A 23,264-nucleotide genomic window follows, 5' to 3' on the forward strand; every position below is an offset into this window, starting at 1 on the left:
TTGTCTAAACATGGGAAAATCTTCCACTAAACAGACACATCTAGATCTTATCATCTGAGCAGTTTTTAAAGGCTGACTCATCACCAGCACTCAGAAATCTATGCAGGTCATTCCAGTCTATCTGAGTAGGCACAGTAAATGACAATGTAGATCAAAAATTACATGCACACATTTGTCTCAGATGAGTTGAAATTATGAGTTCTTGGTGGGTTTTAAAAACAGATTTGTAATATTAATCAGAACAGCAAATTTATAGCAGGTTAGAACACTGTCCCTGCAGAGCACATACTTCAGATTAATCCACACTCCATGGGAAAACCTAAAATAATATCTTTTTTTAACATGATTATCTTTGAATAAAGCAAATAGACATACCTATGTGAAATATATGAAGAAATGGCTCCACTTACTATTCTTATTGAAAATATTACTTTTAGAAAAAAGATACCTAGTCGAACAAAAGAAACTTAAAAACCCCCAGTATTCTGGGTCATACACCTCTTGTCTCATCATCTTGACATACCTGAAATTAAATCAACTATTTACTACCAACATCTGTTTAGATTTTTTAGAATCATGTATATATAAAATCTACCAATGTTCTTTACTTGTCTGATGCCCTTATTTGTATCACACCGATACGCAGTAAGAAGTTAATGAATTGAAGATCACAGTTTACAGCTTCATTCTGCTATTGCTATCATTGTATTTTATGCAAGTGGTTGTCTTTGGTAGCACACTGTAGAGGGGAAAAAAAAAAGAGGGGGGTGAGGAGGGTCTGGGTACCTGTTTGTAGAGCCAGCCTCGTCTGACAACTGGTGCATTAGGATTTCTCTTTATGGAGTTCGATCTCTTCCCAAAATTATGAACCTTCTTTGAAGATCGTGACGTCTAAATTGAATTGAACACGTTATAGAAACCATGACATCAATAACTGTACAAAAATCAAAACGCTTTTCTTTTCTTTAACATCTTTTTCTTATATGTGCTCCTCTGGGGGACTGCAGAACACAAACTCTATTCTTTTTTAGATAAATAATTACTGCATGGTTCTGCTGGTTTCAGCATTTCTTTCTTTTCTTCTGCAGAGAATATAAAGATAAATCCCAAGACAAGTACTAAAAGATGTTTTGGGATTTTTTCAAACAAGAAAAAACCCAACCAAATACACATCTGACCTTCTTCTAAGGTGGGCAGAATGCCTACTGAGCTGTAGGAAGAGAAATAAACTCACAGAACGAACTATTATTAATTATGAAAAACCAAATGATCTGGCCAAGAATCCCACTCTTTCCTGCTTCCAACACTGAACTAACACATGAAAACTTGTTCAGATTCCAACAAGATATAACTCCCCCTTTCCTAAAATAAATTAGTTTTTTAGTATTCCTTCTTTGTTCTGTGATCTCTTGGTTGATTTCAGTACTATTTTACTTGCTTGCACTAAAGTCTACTTAGAAATCTTTCCATGGAACTCTGGATCTCATATCAGTTGTTGCTTATATTTTTTACAATTTTGCAATGATCACCTATGATTAAGAGAAGTAGGAAAAATAAAGCATTTTAGATTTCATCCTTTTACTTGAATAACCAAAGGAATTTGGAAAAGGCACAAAGAAACCTGCAGTGCTTTGCCAATCCACACTTAATTGTTCTCAGCCTACATTTAGAAAGCTTGCTCTGCAACTAAACGAGCTGAACATTTTCTTGTGTTTTAAATGCTGTAAGAATTGGTGCCTCAGACACCACAAGATGGGACAGAGCAAAGTACACTCCTGTGCAGAAGAAGATAAGTTCAAGTAAGTTTTTAAAGCAGCATTCACATCTCTGCTTCAAATCCACCATTTGGCTTGAGACAAGACTATAATCCTGTGTTTCAGCTTCCCTTTCTCTGCTACTGAAACTAATCATGGGGTTATGCAAAATTCCTAAAGGATGAATGCTTGACAACCACTCAGGTTTTGTTGCAAATGACATTTGGGGTTTCTCTGTGGAAATTCTCTCAACACCCATCACAGAACAAAGCTGGGTTTTACTCATGCTTCAGAGAGAATCCCACAGTAGCTGAAAAACCATAAATGGAGAACTTGATTTAAAGTTATATGCATCTTTTGTCAGTGATGCCCTTAACTGAAGAATACAACACTGCTTGGCAAAAAAAAAAACAACCAAAAAAACAACAAAACAACATTACAAAAGTTATGTGTGCCTGCCTAGAGTCTACAACAAAAAATACATTTTGTATTTCTTTTTTTGCAAGAATCATGGGGGAATATAAAAATAAGAGTGCTTTTAATTTTCCCTGGAGATACAGAAATTTGACTCAGTTCTAAAAAGCAAGCCTAATTAAGAATAAAAGTAAAAAACTTCCACATTTCTATCAGTGCAAAATGGACAAAGATTTCTAAGAAGCCAAGAGAATTATGAGAGCCAGCTGTGAAAAAGGAATACAGAACAAAGAACATATAAAACACAGTTATAAAGTGAACTACAGCTCTCTCTGTTAAGCTGTATGACTGCTGCATTGGCATATCACACAAAAGCTGGGCTAACACTTTGATCAGAAATAATTTCTAACACTCACACCTACTCTAATATTAGGTACTAAAGGTTCAAAACCCCCCTAGAGCACTCCAGTGCTCTATTTTTACAATTAGCTATTGTAAAAATAGCTAATGCATTGAGGATGTTTCTGAAGACAACCATGCACTTATGTCACGTCTAACAAATTCAGGTAATTTAGACAGCTGTCTCTAAGGTAGGCCTGATAAAAACCCATACTGACTCCAATTTCACTGAGCTAACAGAAGAGTTTTAATGGGTTACATCCTACCAACTGTGAATACAAACTTTAAATGCAGCATCACAAGTGCTTTCTACTTTTAGCTATTACAGAGAACACTTCTGATGACTTGTAATTAGTTTGCCACATGCTGCATAAAGAGAATAACTTCACAACAAACTCTGAACCTTAAGACAATGAGTATTTTGGGACACTGAAACATTGTAGGTGAGTATATAAACTGATTATGAGTACTCAGACTTTAGATTACTTCACCTTTTGTTATGCCTGGGGATCTCTGGCCATCCCTGTCTCTCATACATAACTAATTATCTTAAACTGTGACAGGGGAGAAAAAAAATAAAAATAACTGAAGATTTCAAGTACTTTTTAGCCCACAGCACACACACAGAGAAAAAAAAATACAGGACATATTGCCCAGCTCCAGCATCTGGAGAAGGCAAAAAGAAGCTAGTGAAGGAATGATCCAAACAATCATCACTTGCTGGAAGGTGCAGAAGGTAACAGAGCAAGCAGAGTCACACCTGGTACCATCTGATCCATTCTAAGTCCCAGCAACTCAGATACCTCCAAAATCAGATCCTGTGGGAAGAGCCCTGCACAAACCCAGTGCTGAGAAAGAAGCCAGGATGTCCAGCCAGTGATATTCACTGTTTTCCAAAACTGAAAAAACACCCAGCAGGGTTTTGAACTCTGGACAACAGAGCAGTCAGCATCTGGCACTGCACAATTCATCACTCTGCAAGTGGCTTGAAATTTTCTGCATGTAAACTCAGAGAGTAAACATCTGTATCTTTCTTAGTTTTAACTTCTGTTTAAAAATATATTTCCAGTGTTCAAGGCTTACATTATCTTCCAAACCACAAAATAATAGGATGCTTCCTTCTGGGTTTTTGTAGGCAATTTTGGTGCCTTCCAATGCTGCACTTTTCCATGAGCTGAGCGGGTTTCTGCCTCAGCATTTTAGCTTGGACCAGGAGGTTGCTCTTGAAGCAAACCTCCCCATCATTCACTCCTAGCATGCCTTGGTTTGCATAATAAAGCAAACTGGATTCCTTTTAGGCAGGACTAAAATACAAGATGCACAAGGAGCACTACTGGGCTGATCTGAATATAAATCATAAAATACACTGTGCAGACATCCAGCTTTGAGCACCAGGAATGCCCTTCACACCCCTCCTGTTCCCTGTGCTGTTTGCTAAGGAATTTTAATAGTAACTAATAATTTTAATTTCTGTTAATCAGACATTTCCAGCTAACCTGGACCCTGAGCAGACCTGAATGGCTACACCTACACTAGCCATTCAAATCTGGACTGAACTGAAATATCTATTAACAAACTAATTAATATTTGTGGGCACTGGGAAACATCCCAGCTGTATTGGAGTCACCTGGAGCTCCTCAGCAGCTGTCCTGGGCTAACACTCCACTTTCTGTGAGAAAAATGTGTTCACCTTATTCTGCTGATAATCAGGGACAGTGATGAAGAGCAGCAGATCTGAACCATGGAGGGTGACTGGTGATGTGACTGACTTTACACATTAAAAAGCAATTTATGACATACAATCCTGTTTGTCTAGGTAGTGATTTTAACAGCAGGGAGACAAATAAGATTGAAAATAAAGACAACTACAAAAATAATTTCTTCATTCTACAGAGAGATGAAAACAAATACTACTGTAGCAATCTGAAGCCTGTGGGTTTTCACAGCCAGGGGTCTGTGCTACTGCCTTCATGTCTGGAAATACACTTCCAGCTAACAAGAAATCAGCAGCACTTAGAAGAGCTGTAATTTGTTATTTGGCCCTTCCCATCTATACAGTGGGAAAGGAAGATTAGAATTAAGACTTTTACTGGGCAGGAATTGATTTTTGCCTCACCTCATACTGGCCTCTGGTCAGCAACAGCAATAGACTCCAGAGAGTCTTTCTGACAGAAAATAGCAACTTCTCCATATTCTTTATCTATCTGGGATCAGTTAACATTAATGCAAGGAAAACTTTCTCCTGTACCCCTTAACTGCCTGAAACTTTAGTTGTTTCCCAAACTTCTTCCCATTCCTCACTACTTTCCAATATCAGGTGTGGTCATGAGTTATCTCTGAAAACAAAAACCACCTAAAAAAAATTGGTTTAGCAACAACCCGAAGCATCCTTCTCCTCTTTAATTCTCTGCAACTTCTCTCACCATTTTATTCCTGTTTTATTGTGCTACAATACACAATACTACTATTATATTAATATAATAGAATATTACATATATATGTATAATACATATTATATATATAATTATAATATATAATGTATATATTACATATATATACTATATATACAATACTACAAACTACATATTGTAGTCAGAAGTTAGAATTTCAGACTTTACTGTTTGAAGACATGAATAAGAAAAGAAAATCCATTTTGTATCCAGGTACAACCCATGGGCATATCTGCAGTCATCTTTAGAAAGGATTCAAGTCATTATCTTTGAATAGCTGCCAGAAAAGGCAGATTGATATTAGCTGTGGTTCTACTTTCCCAGCATTTACCTCCCAAAAACCAACAGTTTTTGAATGGTCTTGCACTAATTCAGACAAATGCACATCCAAAAACTGATGTACAGTAATTACACATGCAGCCACAATAATCAGACTAACATTTTAAGTGCATTTAAATAGCTAGAACAGGAGGAATGAAAAGTAGAACAGTCTATTTTTTCAAAATGTTATTTTCACAGGAAACTAAAGTGCCATTAATCAATGAAAATAAAAAAAATCACAGTAAATGGGCCATAGAAATCTTGATTTCTTTCTCTAAGACTATGATACAAACACTAGGCTAAATGGCATTTTCAACTTCTCTTTTCAAAGTGAGAAGAATGTAAGACACATGCTCCTAAATTGTAATTAATTTTGCATATTTAACCTGAAATTGCTTCCCAGAAAATGAATTTTGAGAGAACTAGCAATGTAATTACTGCATTCTGCACCACTGTTAGGACTCCAACAAGAAATTACCTTAGGTTTTTTGCTTCCTTGGTTGTTTTAAAGCTTAGCTGGCTTTGAGTTTATTTTTTACCATTGTTGTTTGAGAGTTTTCTAGTTTTTTGTATTTCAGACTGGTTTTCCTGCATGGACTTAAACATGATCATATGAAAGTTGTGATGGATTTTGTTACTGTTTATAATATATCTGTGACTCTCTATTTTTCCCCCCAGCAACATTAATAGATACTTTTCTCATTAAATAACAGTTTTCTAACTTAGGTCAAGGATTCTGCCTGTCTCATGAGATATCTAAAACAGAAAGATTCCAAAATGCACTTGAAGGAACCTTCCGATGTTTTCTTACCACATGGTAAGTCAATTATTTCAATCCAAGTTTCTGACATTAAGGAATTTGCTCAGTTAGAACGCATTCCAAAGTTTATTTTTCCCTTGCAGGCCGGATTAGTTTGCTGAAAAAGCACTTCTCAGGGTTAACATTCTCAATGACAAGCTAAAGCACAGGGTTTTTCCCCTTGTTTAACTGTTAACTACTGGCTAGAAGAGATGACTGCTCTTGTCTGTCATCACTGATCAAAGTCATTTTCTTGGTCTCCTAGAAAACTTAAGGCACTTAACATTGTAGCAACTTCTATTTCAAAAAAAGCTGAAAATTTAAAAAAAATATGCACACAATAGGCTCATCAGCTTCATCCAATAAACCTAGAAGCTGGTAAGAACATCTGGGCATTTAGCTTAACCTCCTGAGAAACTGGAGAAATAAAACATAAATTAAGGTGACCCTAGGATTCCCCTAAACATTTAGCAGGAATTTTTCTGGGAAGCCAGGAATTCTGCTTCTGGCCCAGTGTCACCTGCTGTTTAGCACAGGGTCACCTCCCACATCTCTCACAGCTACTTCTTGCACACAATCCCAACTCTGTTTTACTGGACACATCCAGGCAGTTGTTTGTGATGGAGCAATTTCTGCAACAGGGATGCTACATCAGTCACTCAGGTTTTTGCTGTTCAAACAGATCAGAAAGGTCAACTCAAGTTTACGTCTAAGTCATAAGATCTCTGAGTTACCTGATAAAAATTACAGCTACAGTGACAATTTGTTTGAGACACTTCAGTTTCCAAATTAAACGAGGAAGGAGTTGAGTGCCCTGAAAAATATAGAAGCTTTGTTTCTCTTTTTCAGTGGAATACTAACAGACAGCATTGTCTAGTACCCTGTGGAATAACTGAGTTATTTGAGTTCTAATTTATTTGGACATAAAGACTTACTCTGCCCACAGGGCTCATTGGATGAGCAGCATAATCTGATGTCAGATTATAGTTAGTTGCTTCACATATCATGCTTACTGGTCGCTCCTTCTTTTCTTCAGATGACATTGCTGCAGCAGTCCTGAAAATAGAATATGTAATAGTACTGGAACATGCTGTGTGTGCAGACTGCTAATAGCAAGCACCCCTAGATGTAGCTTTGTACAGCCTGTGTCCTACTTTTCCAATTTGAAAGCAATTCACACTTCACCGCAGAATTACCTGCACTGTGTTTTAAACTCCATCCTATTATAGATGAATTTTAACATGTTGCTTAAAAACAGAATTTCTCTCTTAGCGCCAGGTGTTGGTGGGAGGGAAAAAGACAGGAATGAGTGTGAGATGGAAATGGGAAGAAATGCTCTCCAAAGGCCCCCTCTGGCTTTGTCCCCCCTGGGTGAGAACAGGCCCATTGGTGAAATTTGGCCAGTTCTGATGGTTTTCACTGGAGCCACCAGTGAGGTGCTGCAGCAATGGTGGTGAGCAGGACACCCAGGAACTAATGCTAAGACAGCAAATCCCAGTTATTATCCAATGATTCAGAAAGTGTCCAAACTGGCCAAGGAAATAATCAATTGAGGAGAAACTATCAGGCAAAACATTACAGCTTGTGGTTGTCCCTAAGTGATTATAAAATTTATCCCTTTATGGAAGTTTATTTGATTGTTATATAATATCTAGGTTGTTAACTAAAATTACAGAATAATTAAAGTGACAAGAAGAAATTCATACAGTGCATACATAAATGTGATGCATTTCTATCATTCAAGTAATTTGAGATCTGGTTTATAACTTAAAAGTTAGTATAAAATATTTATCATTCCTTTTAAGTAATTTAAACAAGTAAAACTATCTACATGTTGATCTGATTTAGAAAAAATAAATATTACCACTAGTAATCACTGACTTCATTATTAATGGGTTTTAAAATCTGTGTTTTACAGAGTGAAACAACAGGCACTTACTGCTCATTCACAACAAAAATGCAGTTGTCCTGTGATGGCTGTCCTGTCACTGGATGTTTGCAGGTTACTTTTCGTTCATTATGACTGTGAAAGAGAGAGAAGGAAAAGTATTACGCAGTATGTTTTGACTTTCCAATTCAACTATGTAAATACAGTACATCAAATGTACCAGTGCAGTGAAAAAAATTAAGAATATTTCATTATGGCATATAATAGTGTACACACTCACAAATGCATATATATATATACACTCACATACACAAAGAAAAAGGATGAAAACTAATATTGAAGAATCTTCATTGGCACTGCCAGACACTGGCACTGGGTTGGCAACCACTGAATTTTAAAAACAGTAAAAGTGGTTTTAGTTCATATATGAACATAGATAATTCACTTCAGCTATGGTTTTATGTATTCATTAACAGGGTTTCAGTTGGACAAGGACAAGTTTAACATGAGACGTATAACTGCTCTGTTAGGATTAAAACAATTGTTAAGGATTAAAGCAATCGTCTTTATCCTCAGGACATGAAGACACTAGTTTAAAATTTCCAATATTACAGATAAATACCCAGTGACTGAAGTAAGAGTGAGGGGATGCAATCACAGTTTTACTTTTGCAGACATGACTTCTTAATTCAGGATGCTGCTCATAAGTGTCTTCCAGTGGGTGGGAGGCTGAGCTTCATCCCCAATAGCACAAAAATGCTCCCTTTGCATTATCTCATTCCCCTGAACTGCAGATCCTGGTAGATCACAGCAGCTACCACAGTTTGGAAGAAATTGCCCAAATCCAAGAACTATCAGCTGCTGCCACACAGGGAAGAAATGTCTGGGTTTGATTTCTGCAGCCTCTGAAGAAAAGAGAAAGGGGAGGGTTCTGGGCCCCTCGGAGCAAGAAGGACAAGGAGCTGCTGGAGAAGGTTTGGTGAGGGCCATGGGGATAATGAGGGCACTGGAGCATCTCCCCTGGGAGGAAAGGCTGGGAAAGCTGGGCCTCTTTAGCCTGGAGAAAAGATGATTGAGGGGGATCTTATCAGTGCATCCACATATCTGAAGAGTGCCAAGATATATCTTGAATGCCAAGAGCTCAGTGGCAGGGCAAGGGGCACAAACTGAAACACAGCCAGCTCCAGCTGAATATGAGCAAAAAGTACTGAGCCCTGGAACAGGCTGCCCTGAGAGGCTGTGGAACCTCCTCTGGAGAGATTCAAAACCTGCCTGGCCACCACCCTGTGCCTCCTGCTCTAGGTGACCCTGCTTTAGCAGAGGTGTTGGACTAATTGATCTCCACAGTCACTTCATCCTTAACACCATCTTCTTTTACTGCCTATACATTTAACCATCTGAACTTCCAAAATTATGAAGCAGAGCTCATCTCATGCATGTCACACTTTCTGCCCTCCATGCTTCATAAATGTAACAACCCAAATTTAACAAGACTATCTTAATATTCTCCACTTATAAAATAAAATTCTTTAGATCATAACGATTTGCAACTATAGAGCATTACTGATTAAAAGTTGCCTCCAAACAAAAGCCTAATAAAAAACCCACACTACTTTCATGGTGAATAAATGGAAAAGGCTTCATAAACTTAAGAGTGCAAGATTAGAAAGACAGCTCAATTCTTTGCACTTCCTTTACTGAGATTTTAGAAACCTACTAATGCCTAAATGGAGAGACTATGTCACAGAGCTCAACTGATGAGCTGGCAATTGCCAGTACTTTATCTTTGCTCTAAATTCAGCAGATTTCTAAGTTTAGCCCCTGAAGGAGCTGTTGTTGCAGAAATCTATCAATTACAAGGAGGAGACAGGAAAGAGACATTCCGAGGACAGTCTGTGTCACTCCTAATTGCCCTCCTCATACAATGCCTCTCAAGGAAATCTACCCAGATTAAAGAGAATTTGGGTTCATAACGTTCCTGAGGAAGCATCCAGGTTTCTTTGGTTGAGGGTTCTTTTTTTTTTTCTTTTGTTAGTCCTCTTTTTCTTCCCTTCCAAAACCCTTCCTCACCGCCCCCCCCCCCCCCAACATTTCAGAAACTCTCACATCAAAGTGAAAAAAAAAAACCCAAAACACACAATGGAGATGAGCTGGCCAAAATGCTTTGCCAAAACGTTGCCTTCTTATTTGCATTAAACTTTGACAGGTGACTGTCAGCTGACATCCATAAATGTGGAAATAAGTGGATCAGGACTTCTGCCCCAGAAATGCTCAGGTCCACCCAGGTGGAGGCACATCCCATATTTTGTGTGAGTGCACTTCACTGATGATACAGGAAGAGGCCACACCCAAGGACTGCAGTGGGGAAACCACACAAAATCAGGGGGGAAAGAAGGGAGAGGTCAGAAAAGTGGGAAAGGAGAGCAGAGGAAGCATTTTGCTCCAGGTTTGAGTCATACATCAAAAGTTAGCATTCCAAAAAAAAAAAAAAAAAAAAAAAAAATCATTGAACAAAACACAGTTTTCCTCACTATATCACAGACATGAACCATGCCCCTGAGGACTGCACAGCACTTTCCTTCTAGACCTGAATAGTCACTTCCTTCTAAAAGGGTAAAGCAAAGGGAAAACAGGCTTTTTTTTTTTCCCTTCAAGAAAAAGAGAAAACAGGCTTTTCTTTCCCTTCAGTTTAGACACGAGTGAAATCTCATGGGTGAACACTGGAAATTCAGCTTGTGCAATTAAGAGTGATGACTGTAAATATGTCTAACTGGATGAACAGATTTTAAATACTTCCATTTGAAAACTTTTTCATTACTCATCTAATTAGTGCATTTTTGGCAGTAATTTACCTGGTATTTTGACAAGACGCCTCAAAATACTTGTGCAAGGTGTAGTGAAGCTTGATAATTATTGTCATAACCCTCCCACATAGTAGGTTAAGGCATTTGTTTCAAACTCTTATCTTGCAGAGCAGAGAGAGTTTTATTTAAACCAAGCTACAGTTTGATATTCACAATCTTCAACATCCAATCTAGACAGCTGTTCAGTTATCCATAAACTTCTGCCTACACACACACAGAATTTCATTTATTATACTACAATAATCTATACATCACCAATAAATCTCAGGGGAAATAAAGCAAAAACCTAATTTTACTGAGAACTCCAATTTCAACTTTATACCAAGTCCAATGTGTAATTCAGAGTTTCTACCCTACATATTTATGTGTCTGTACTTTATTATGTAGAAATAGAGTGATTCACTTTGACACAGCCAGCTAGAAGCCAGTGTGTTACTTTTCACTTGTGCAGAAGTCCATCCTCTTGCTTCTCCTTCCAGTTTTTCACATGTTTTAAGAACACAGAACAACCGCACACAAAGTCTTTTGCACTTTTCCTAAAGGCCCTAACTGACCCTTACTATTTTAGGGTCTGTATTAATGGCATGTTAAGCACTAGAGACAAGACAGGCAAAAATTCCCCGCGTATTTCATTACTACTCATGAGCATATTCTCCAGATTTGGTATGTGCCACAAACTATTCCTCCTTAATATTTGCTTCTGGAATGTGCTAGGCTCCAGAAATCTACACTAAAATGACATGAGAGAAGCAATTCAATGTAAAATAAAGCATCGTACTTGCATGTATCAAGACAACATTCTGTGCTTGATTCCAGTAGTGGTTTTATACCTGCCATGAAGGAATCAAACTTGAACTAAACCAAACCAACAATAATTGTGAAAACACATAACCCAAACTACAACAAAATATCCTCACCTGGGTAGAAGGTCCATTTTTGGTTATGACAGTTCAAGACAACTGGTATCAGCCAAACAGCATCAGCTTAACTTGACCCTATTTCTCCAGAATTTTCAAACTTCTCCTTTCCAATCCTTTCCTCTGAAAGCTGCAAGCTTTGGCATCATTTATAAGGCAGCACATGGACAAGCCCCCAGAGCAAAAGAATTTATCCTGTTCAGGTTAGAAACAACAGTAACCTTGAATTTGACTCATGTTATTTGCCTTCTTATCTACTCACTTTCTCCTTTCCATCCTTTGAAACTCTTAATCTCTTCAGAAGACAAGATTATTTTACTTATTTTCTAGAACATGTTAAAAAAAAACCTTGGTAGTGTAGTTTTAATCTACTCACTAAATGTACAGTCTACAGCAATCTTTTTGCTTGTCTAATGTGATCCAAGGACTACTGAAAAAAAAAAACCAACCCTCAAATATATCATTCAGAGATATTATTCTATCTGTAAGCAGCAACTAAGCACATCATGCCAGGTGCAGAGCTTGCCAACAGAAGTCCTACACAAGCAGGTTTCTTTGTTTTCCATCTTTTGTTTTCAGGACTGCTGACCCAAAACGCTGTGTACCAATGTTTTTTTCTAACACACATTACAAAAGTCAGGCAAATCAAAATTCTGATCAGTTTTGCTATGTTGAAGTCACTAGCATCTCTGGCAGTATATTGCATAGGAAATTAACTCAGATAACTGCAGTTGGAATGGAAAAAGGAGATATGCAATCCAGTTGTACAGGATGATGCACACAGTTAAAATGAAGGGTTAGAGCATTTTTCCTTTGGGATAGAGCAGTTCACTCAAAAGTGGCAACAAAGATCAAAGTGCCAGGGTGGAAACAGTTGGTTTTCGGGTCTCTCCATTGAGTGATTTGGTTGAGTTCCCCATCCTCTTAAAAAAAAAGAGCTGGGCCAGGGCTCCCGAAGACACATCTGGTTTTCTCCCACTCAAATTAAAACTAGATGCCACTTCAAAGCTTCTCTCATGCCCTTTCTTTGTAGCCTTTCTTAATGTGTTCCTCAGTGCTAAGGCCTTCTCATTTGCTTATTGTCAATGTGGCCATCAAAGCAAAGGCTGAATACAAACAAAATCACAAACCAGGACCCAACTTTTCGGAGGCCTTCCACATCTTTAATTTAGAAACACTGTTCCTTTTGACAAATGGGCACTGAAGAACACGTTTCAGATGAATGCTACACCAAATATCTGCTTCCTAACATTTATTCTATGTCTTAAGATCTACAGACTGGCAATCTAATCCCTATTATGGATACACACAATCCCAATATAGCACAAATATGCTGAGAGATATTTCTTATGAGAAGCAGTTTTATGCATTTTTATGGCAAAACACTTGAAAAGATGACAAATAAGGTAAGAAGACCAAGATTACCATAGCAATAATGTCACTCTCTCTGCATTAATGCTGAATTTCTGCACTGGTATTTAAAGGTAAGGTTCAACTGGATAAAAACATAAGACAAGTCTAGGGCAGACTTGTTTGGCTTCTGTGAATGAAGCCCTTCATTCCTCACCTGGGCAGGGGGTTTAATCAAATCAGCCCTTTTTACCTTTTGTGCTTTCTTTGTAGCATAAGAATATCTCATTTCTAACAGCAATAAATGCATTTACAGTTACCTAACTAAGGGCTGCCTGAACTTGGAAAAAATTTAAGTAAATGCAGTCCCTACACAACTACAAGCAAGAATGTGGTCTGTGGCTATACTGCCACTTCTATTTTACTGAATCTGTAATGCCACATTTTACAGCAAACAGCAAATGCAAGCACTTTTTTGCCAGTGCTATCATACCCTAGAATTATACGAGCCTTTTTTCAATTAAGGTTTTTCAACTACAACTTTGGAAACAGGGCTGCGTGGCTTTGCAGGGAAACATCTGAGTGTGGTAACTTAACATCAGGGAGCCCCAGCAAAAGTGGGGGTGAAGAGACAGCCAGTCCCAAAGTGCTGACAGACCTGTAACATATCCCATACGCTGCTAAGAACAAAGTGTTTCTGACCCTTTGTGCATGCACACGCTTTTGGGGAGGTGCAGACAAAATTCTACTAATTTTCCTGGCAGACAATGTAACACCTCAAGTGTAGTTACTGCTGCCACCATTTTTCTGGGCTGCTCAGAGTTTATTTTTTCAGGCAGCCTGCCAGTTCTGTAAGACTCTCCCTTCAAATCCTCCTCAGTTTCAGTTATAGCAGCTTTGGTATCTTTGCTGCTGCTGTAGTGAAAAGCATCTGGACATTTATATACAACTGACTGCACTCCAGCTTTTATTTTTATTTTCCAAAAGATTAAGCACTGCTGCCCCAAAATTACAAACCTTCCTCTCAATGGGACCACTCTAAACCCACACTCATATTCCAGTGACAATATTAATATGAAAACAGCCTTTTCTCTCTTGAGCAGATATGACTACCATGCTCTCATTTCACATTTCCAACATAAAACTAAGTTTATGTAACAAACATTTATGTAGCAAACATTTAAGAAAACCTCTTTCAAAATGCTAGGATGAAATACTTGCTAAAAGAGCCTGTACTCTATTACAGACTGAGGTGGTATTAATAAAAAACTCCTCTTTCTAATCAATCACTCCACTGTCAGAAAAAGTTTCTCTTTTCAGGGTTCCCAGAACTTTGTGGGAGGTGTCTTTCATTCTGCAGGTAACGTATCTGGGAATTTGTAAAATACTGGGATTCAGTAAGGGCCACAAAGCCATTGTGGTAATTTGTGAGATATACCTGCCCTGTGTCATCAATTCATGTAACATTTCATTACATTTAAGACCCTGGGCATGGGGTCTAATACAGTACCTTGACAGTGGCAATGCAGATGAAGAACATTTTTAAGTTCTGTAAGCATTACTCTGTAGTAAAAATGCTCAACACACCGTTTGCTATCTGAGGTTAAGTTTAGAACAGTGAAGTGGGGTTTAGAAGGCAGAACTGTCTATAGGCCTCAGAAACCCAAGGATCCTTCAAAGTTTAACTCCCTAGAGAGATTCCAAGAACTGGAGTTAACAATTCTGAAGTGAAACCCCACAATGTGTTTTCTACAGAGAACCAGGGTTTGGAGCAGCAAGGTCCAGCAGGTGGTTTGTGGAGCAGAAGCACCACTGGATTCTCCAGTCTGGCTGCTGCTGGCAAGACACTCATCATCATCTCTGAGATGAGGACTGGAAGGAAGCAAATGTCACCCTCCTCTTCTCAGCCCCGTGGAGGCCATACGTGGAGTGCTGTGTCCACTTCTGGGCTCCTCAGGACAAAAGAGACATGGAGCTGCTGTAGGGGATCCAGTGAGGGCTTTGGGGATGGTGGGGAGACTGGAGCATCTCTCAGGAGGAAAGGCTGAGGGAGCTGGAGCTGCTCAGCACTGAGAAGGGACCTCATCCCTGTCTGTCCCTGTCTGCAGAGCATGGACTGGGCAGGAACCGATGCCCAGGTTCCAGCTGTACACAAGAACCTCCACCCTGTGGAGCAGGACTGCCCAGGGAGGTCATCTCCCTCTCTGGAGAACTTCCAGAACCATCTGGATACAACGCTGTGCTCCGGGATGGCCCTGCCTGGGCAGGGAGGTGGGACCAGACGCCCTTCCAGCCTGACCCGGTCTGTGCGTGAAGACTGACAGCAGATGTCTGATCAGCTAATGTTTTCCAAAATCTTGCTGCCCTGATGCAGGAGAGACACTGCAGCTTCTCATGAGGAGGTAGAGCGTTGCAGCATTTCTGAGAGACAGAGGGCATGATTTGTGTTTGGAATGAGATTTGAGCTACTCCAGTCTGGGCCTCGGATTTGGGCCTTCTGAGGCCTTCCAGCCTCTGACGCAGTTAGAAATAAAGAGCTTGTGGCGCAGTCAGAAATTATGTTATGGTAACTACAAAGTAATCAGCTATCCGAGTGTAAATAAAGAGTAGAGCTGCAGTGTGAAAAGTCTGACCACCTTAAGGCAAAGGTAAACAACGTTAGCGTGCCAATCAGAGTGCCTTTGTAAGCTGTAAACTATATAGAAGTGTATATAAACTGCCATCTTCTCTCAAATAAACCGAGAATGTTGCATTAATCATATTGGTGGGATGTGCGTTTTGTCCGGCCAGCTTTCCCGTTTTATGAGATCCCTGGCTTTTGTAGAGAGGGTAGAACTGGTAAAAGGTAGCTTGTAGAGAGGGCAACAAAAGCCCACATTCAGTTAAAAAAAAAAAACCAAACATAAAAACAACCAACCAAAAAAAAAAACCCAAACCCCCAAAAACAAACAAACAAAAATGCCCCCCCCTAAAAAAAGAAAAGAAAAAAAACAACAAAAATGAAAACCCAAAACAACAAAAAACCAAAACAAACAAAAAAACAACAACAAAACAAACAAACAAAAAAAAACCACCAAAAAACTCTTCCAAAACAAAGAAAAAGCTTTCTTTGCTGTTGGAGTTAGCCCACTCAGATCAGCACACTAATAAATTGGGACATTTCATTGATAGGGGTTAATTAGAAACCATTAATTGGTATTTTCTTGCACATACAGTATTAGAGGTTTTCAGAACAAGAAATAAACCTGACTTGAATTTACAAATGAACACAGATTGCATGAGCACACTGTACAACACTACCAGAAGAAATTCATCACACGAAGCAAATTAGAGATAATTGAGCTGTCTTAGACACCCCCTCTACAACTACAAGCATCAAAATAAATAAAAACTTTTAGCAAATGCTTTTATAGTTACATAGCAACTTTTACTGTTTTCAAAGCTCACTAGATAGAAAATTACCACATACCACTAAGCTCAGTTATGCAAGCCTTGGCCTATTTCATTTATTAAAAGCCTAGAGATGTGCTCTTGAGCAAGCATGAGAAATAGAAATTCAGAAGGCAGTTCTGACTTATGCTTCCATTTCACTGTATGAAAATTAGAGATATTTTACAAGAGAAAGCAACTTTAATAGCAATTCCTCTTAGCAATTTTAACCCGTTTTTCAATAATTGTATTTTGAAAAAAATGCTAAAGATCCTTATATGAAAAGTGAATGCAGACAATTTACGCAGTTTAACACCTACTGAAGTGGAAACAGTTATGCATTTGTTCAAAAAACTCCTATAGAACTGTAGAGGAGCTCCTGCATTTATTGAGTTATAAATCAAATAGATCCATAAAAACAGAAAAATATGTATAATTTCAGTGAATTACTACCTCAAATTCAACAGCAGAGTTTCAACAGACATTTGGTAAAACCACAGTGTTGCCTTGCAAATCTCTCTAAGCACATTTGGATCAAAAAAACAATATTCATTAACAGAAGTAGTTAAATACCATATTTATCTTCGGTGACATTTTTCTCTTTCTCTCATCTGGTAATATTTATCATTACTCAGGCTGGTTTGCTTTTTGGGTTTTTTTTGGTTTTTTTTTTTTTTTTTAATGAATGGTGGGTTGCTTTGGTGTTTTTTTGCATTTAGTGTTTTCTTAAGATTGTGTAAATCACACCTATCCTCTAATCATCTTAGCTAAGATTATACAAAAGCGTAACAACATTGCACTGTCTCCAGAAAGCTACACAACTTCCATTTCGTGATCATTTTAGATACCTGGGAATTGGCATAGTCACCACATAATCACACCTCTGGTAAACAAACATTTTTATTAAATAAAACCACATTTCTATTAGTAATTCAGCAGAAGTTTTAGAAGAAAACCATACTTATAAAGCACTTATATCAGAAACATCAGGTCATAACTACACCCTTCCTAAATCTGCTGAGAGAGAAAAATGGTCTGGCAAACTTCTGCCAAGTCACTGTCATCTGGAAAATTATTAGAAATCTATCTTTTAGCAATCTGACAGAAGAAAATAGCTGAAATGTTGGTGCACCCACTTGTCTATCAGTTGTGACTGTGATACCTATTCAGACACATCCTGCATTTCAAGCTGTCCCCCCCCAATAGATCCTAATTTGGAAGAAATAAGCAGTGAGATTGAAATTTATAAAAATAATTATTTTATAAATGAACAGTCATCACTAAAGCTTTAATCACTGGCCTTCTTAAAGCCATTGTGAGGATTTAATTGAATAATCTTGGTGGTCCACTGATAGAGCATATGCAAATATGTGCAGCAGACCCCAGAGGATAATTAATTGAGGCTTACACCATGTGTGGGCTTGCATTCATCTCAAGACAAAAGAGTACAAACTCTATTAAAAATATTCACTGCCTGTGACGTGAAGTTCAAGCCCAGAGACACATGGGGTACAAAGTGTGGCACTGAACTGGAACACTGAACTGTCACTTGTCATCCCAAGGTCTCAGGGCACAGCTGAGCCTCGCTTAGCTCTCCTTTCTTTCAGCTCATTTGGGTGCAGCTTCAGGAGCTGATCAACTCAGAAAAATAATAATATTATTGCCTTAGAAGAATAGCAGCAAGTTGTTCTACAAGTCTCCAAAAGATTAAAACATCAGCAACAAATAAAATTGGTTTGGGGATTTGTTTGACGTCACAAGTAGATCAGGAATTATCTCAGGATTTTCTAGGAACCCTCACATCCTTTAAAACTGATCCTACACCGTTTTCCTGAAACACCCACACCTAATGCTCATTTGCTCCTAAACCAGAGTTACAATCCTGGTGCAGATAGAATGTATTTTATTTTAGAGGTGTGGATGCCAATCAGGCTTATGGGGGAACTTCAGGACCTGATATAACTGCAGAGAAGCCACGTATCCCCTCTTTTATTTCATTTTAAATTCACCACTGCCTATTATTCATCTTGTTAACTTCAAGTATTTATAAAGAGTAGGCAGGCCTCAAGTGCTTTTGAGGAAAAAAATACTCCTTTTCAGGAAAAGCATCCTTACACTATCCACAGAAAAACACCAAAGAGTATAATATTTTGACATGGTGCAACATCAACACAGATCCTTATCAGGCAGAGATCATCAGTACAGATGGACCCAGCCTCTTATCTACAGTGATGGCTCACTGCTGCTGCGGTGAGTTTAGCTCCGATTGTCAGAGTTAAGTGAGTGTCTGCATTAATTGCTGGTACTGATACCTGTCAGCAATTAGCAAAACCAGCCCTGCTTCTGTGCTGCTTAGTGCTATTGATCTACAGCATCAACTCCTTGCTTTGATGCATATGATAGGGGAGCAATGGAAACCCAGAGAACGAGGAATGTTTGAGGGAGTTGGGGTTGTTTAGCCTGGAGAAGAGGAGGCTCAGAGGTGGCCTTATTGCTCTCTACAGCTTCCTGAAGGGAGGCTGTAGACAGGTGGGGTCGATCTCTTCCACTAGGCAGCAACTGGCAGAACAAGAGGACACAGTCTCAAGCTACGTCAGGGAACGTTTAGGTTGGATATCAGGAAAAAAATTTTCACTGAAAGAATAATAAAATACTGGAAGTGTCTTCCTAGGGAGGTGGTGGAATCACCATCTCTGGAGATGTTTAAAAAAAAGACTGGACTTGGCACTTGGTGCTATAGTCTAGTTGTGGTGTTAGGGCATAGGTTGGACTTGATCTTAGAGGTCTCTTCCAACCTCATTATTCTGTGATTCTGTGACAAGAAACAGGCTGAGAAACGTGACACAGAAACAGGCAGAGCCAAATTCCACCAGAAACTGGAGGCTGGTGCCCTGCCTCTGTTATCAGGCCCAAAACTGAACACAAAATTGAACATTTATCCAACAGCATCCTGTGCTGCACCCAGAGCACAGCCAGCAGGTTGAGGGAGGTGGTTCTGCCCCTCTGCTCTGCCACCAAGCTGGTCAGAGGGCTGGAGGTCCTCTCCCACAAGGAAAGGCTGGAAGACTTGGAATTTCTCAGCCTGGGTGACCCAGCTGAAGGCTCCCAGTACCTGAAGGGAACCTACAGGTGAGATGGAGACAGGGCCAGGAGAGTAGGTTTAGATTGGATATTGGGAAGAAATTCTTCCTTGTGAGGCTGATGAAGCACAGGTTACTCAGAGAGGCTGCCCCATCCCTGGAAATGTCCACAGCCAGTTTTGGTGGAACTCTGAGCAGCCTGGTCTGCTGGAAGGTGTCTCTGCTCATGGCATGAGGCTGGAATTAGATGATCTTTAAGGACCTTCCAAGCCAAACCATTCTGTGATTTTATGGTTCTACAATCTAGATGCACTGGTCTTAATGTCCCAAGGTTAGGCAACAAATTCATACCGACAAAAGCAAAACACCCAAATAACAGACCCTCTTTCAAACACAGTTTTAGTTTGCTTTCTCTTGATCTGTTATTATATGCATTATCCAAACTGGCAGGATCCTCCTTCTGTTACGTTAGTTCAGAATACACAGAAAAAAGTTAGTTATGTTATAGTAGTGTTAATCAGATGGTGCTAATATTCAAGATTCCTAGCTGTGCAGAATTCTTTCACATTACTCAAACATCTTCTCCCAAAATTATCTCAAAAATGCAAACTTTACTAAAGAAAAGCAGTTAAAAGGATGCTCCCATGTACAAAATATCCACAATAAAAGTTATTTTGAGAAAAATAATTGATTTTTAGAACTAGTCTACCTAACAAATAGCAAAAAAAAGTGAGACACTAAAAGATTAAATCCTATTTCCTTAAGGAATGTTTTACTTCTTCCCATCTCAATGCCAAGTTTCTTGTAAAATAAATGAAAACCACAATTTAGACAGATGGTTGAAGAGGCAGCAACACCAATACTCACTATCAGGTAAGGAAGCAGAGCAGATGAAGAGTTAACACTTTCTCTCTAATTAAAGCAATTTAGCCTTTTAAAATTAAGAACAAAAATCTGTATAATGGGTAAACAAATGAATTAAAGTGTTATCATAAATACATTACACTAAAAGATTTTCTTTTTAGAAAGGGCTTCTTGTACACAGTCAGGTATTTTAAAAGGAGACTCGGCCAAAGTAAGTATCACAAGAAAAACAGCATTTAGGTAGCAAGATATATCATCATTCAATTTACCAGACAAAATTTTACAGCCCCATCTGATCAAGAGTTTACATCTGCCACCCACAGCTTATATGCAGACTGTCAATCACTTTGATGCCTGTTGGTCTCATATAATCAAACTGTTGGCTCTAGAAGTCCAGAAATTTCCATTTGACAAAAAGCATTTCTTGGCTGCCTCCCCTTGTATTTTCACATCTTAGATTTCAACACCTACACAGATTGATGTGCATTATCCTTTTACTTCATCAATGCAGAGGAACAACTACAGTTTATTTACAAAGTGAACTGTCAGCACATTTGACAGCTCTGCAGGAAAAATACCCAGCAAAAACTTTGTAATTCAGTAGTCCCCTAGTTTTACATCTCACAACTGTATCCTTATCTCACAATACAACAGAAATAACAATTAATATTTATTAAAGACTTGTGCTGACCCAGCGACACATTCTGCTTCAGCAAATGGCACATCAGGTTGTGCATTTCAAGGTTAAACTGCAGCAGCAGAGAAATCTACAGGAGAACACCACCTGAACAGACATGATGCCTCCAATGACCTTCCATTAAATTGATACCTCAGTGACAGCCAGGATCTGAGAGTTGTTTTTCTTCTCAGGTGTTTTTTTTCAAGCTCAGGGTACAGCAAAGTTACATGGAACTGGCTTTTTTGGCAACAGCTGACTATTGTGTAAGAACATATTCAGTCTCAAGCAGGCAAAAGTGACTTTTTAATGTGTTTTTAATGTTAGAGCAGTTCATTTGTACCTGACATTTCTAAGAGTGTAACTACACGGTAATGAAAAATATCCTGGTGAAGACTCACAATTCATTGAGAAACCTTATGGGAAGTGAAAATCATTTTATTTCATTTGTGTCAGAGCAAGGGGTCAGGGACAGAAGAACACTGGGCTCACACTCAATGGCAATCATTTCATTTGATTTTAAAATAGGAAAGAAAACCCCAGGAAAACCACCCTCTGTATTGGGTGGGAACATTGTTTTTTATTGACTTCTTTAGGAACTTGTTTAAGATTTCTTCTGTTGAATCTGGCTTTGGAAACACTTCTAAAGGACTAGTAAAATTGTATCCAAAGAAGTCAAATGAACTGCTGTTTACCATATGGAGTATTACTCAATTCTCCTCTTACCAGTAGAAAACATGAACATAAGGAAGAGATTTGCAAGGCAGGGAATATTCATATAAAACCCAGAAGTGAAAACTCATTCCCCCACCTTTTTTTTCTTTCTGGATTACACATTGTGTGCAGAAAGCAGATTTTAGGCTACATTTCAAGACTATAAAACAGAGGATTTGTAAAGGAATATGTTTTTACACTATCTTTCACCTTATAGACTCTGCAGAATCAGCAGCTTTAGAGATGTTCCAGATCTATAAAGTAACTATGCTATGCAGAATTTTTACAGCTCTCCAGCAACTCAGCACAGTTCTACTTGTTATGTACCTTCTGACATTCAATTGTTTCTGAATGATTTTCTTCTGGCATGCCAAATCTCCTTGTATTCTTTATGGGGGTCCAGCCTCTCTATTTGTGTACTCCCTTTCCTAACTCCAAAGCCTGGCAAGTTTGAAGATGTATTTATGGCCAGCAGGTTTGGAGTTGTACAACACTTTAGAATTGGCACAAAGAGTTAAAAACCCCAACACCCCTGGCCATTCCTGGCTGAAAATACCAGCATTTATTTGTTTCTTTGCTTTAAACTCAGATTCCTGGTGCCCACTGGAGCTCCAGGCACACAGAGCTCATGGAACAGGAATCACAGACCACATTTAACTCCTTATCAGCCTGGTTTTGTGCATCCTGCTCTGATGAAGGTGGCAATGAAATCTCTAGAATAAGCTACTGGCTAGAGTTGTATGGACAACAATGTTACTTTTTAATGGTGGACATCACAATAAAAGAGTCCCTTGAAAACAGAGCCCTTGAAGGTATTTTTGAATATTATTCTCCTCCTATGCAATTTGCAGAAATTCATAAAGCAATTAATTTTAACAGCAGAAGGCTATGAGGAGAAAAAAAATTACATCAGTTCACCAGCAATTCCTCATTCCACATGAAGAATGCGGACTAAAGTAAGTTTTGCATGTTGAAAACAAACTGTCACTTGAAGAACTCCTCCATGGAGTAGGAATTTAGGGAATTTGGCCAGACTGATGCCTTGGGCTGGGAGGTTTCCCCATGCCTGCTGTTTAGAATGTTGTGCTAATACCCAACATGCTCCTGATCCATGCCTGCCTCAGGCAGGGACTCTGCCAATGCCAAGTCAGCAAAACACATTTGCCATGGTCTCCCCTCCCTCTTCATGCCCTTGTCCTGGAGGTAATTAAGGAAAAACCACCCAAACCAAATAACTCAGCCTACTTCATGCATTTTAAGAGAGCAGAAAATGCAGAAGCCAAAATACATATCGGTCAAACAACGTCAGATAAAATTTATTTTCAGTTTTTTTTGGAGAGCTCCA

General features: G+C 38.8%; 1 protein-coding gene across 16 annotated transcripts in view; it reads right to left on the bottom strand.

Annotated features, from left to right (window-relative positions):
• Positions 1-23,264, bottom strand: part of PLEKHA5 (pleckstrin homology domain containing A5) — a 165,810-nt gene that overhangs the window by 62,434 nt on the left and 80,112 nt on the right. For all 16 annotated transcript variants that reach the window (XR_014952114.1, XM_085569562.1, XM_085569561.1 and 13 more), the window contains 3 exons: positions 8,077-8,160; positions 7,073-7,193; positions 787-891 (listed from right to left, as the gene is read on the bottom strand). Coding sequence is in view for 15 of the 16 variants with exons in the window: in XM_085569562.1 (XP_085425688.1) it covers positions 787-891; positions 7,073-7,193; positions 8,077-8,160 (310 nt within the window). In the remaining variant the exon portion in view is untranslated. The remainder of the gene's footprint in view (positions 1-786; positions 892-7,072; positions 7,194-8,076; positions 8,161-23,264) is intronic.

This window comes from Lonchura striata, chromosome 1A, assembly GCF_050655825.1.
Source record: "Lonchura striata isolate lonStrDom1 chromosome 1A, ASM5065582v1, whole genome shotgun sequence".
In the NCBI taxonomy this organism is placed as follows: domain Eukaryota; kingdom Metazoa; phylum Chordata; class Aves; order Passeriformes; family Estrildidae; genus Lonchura; species Lonchura striata.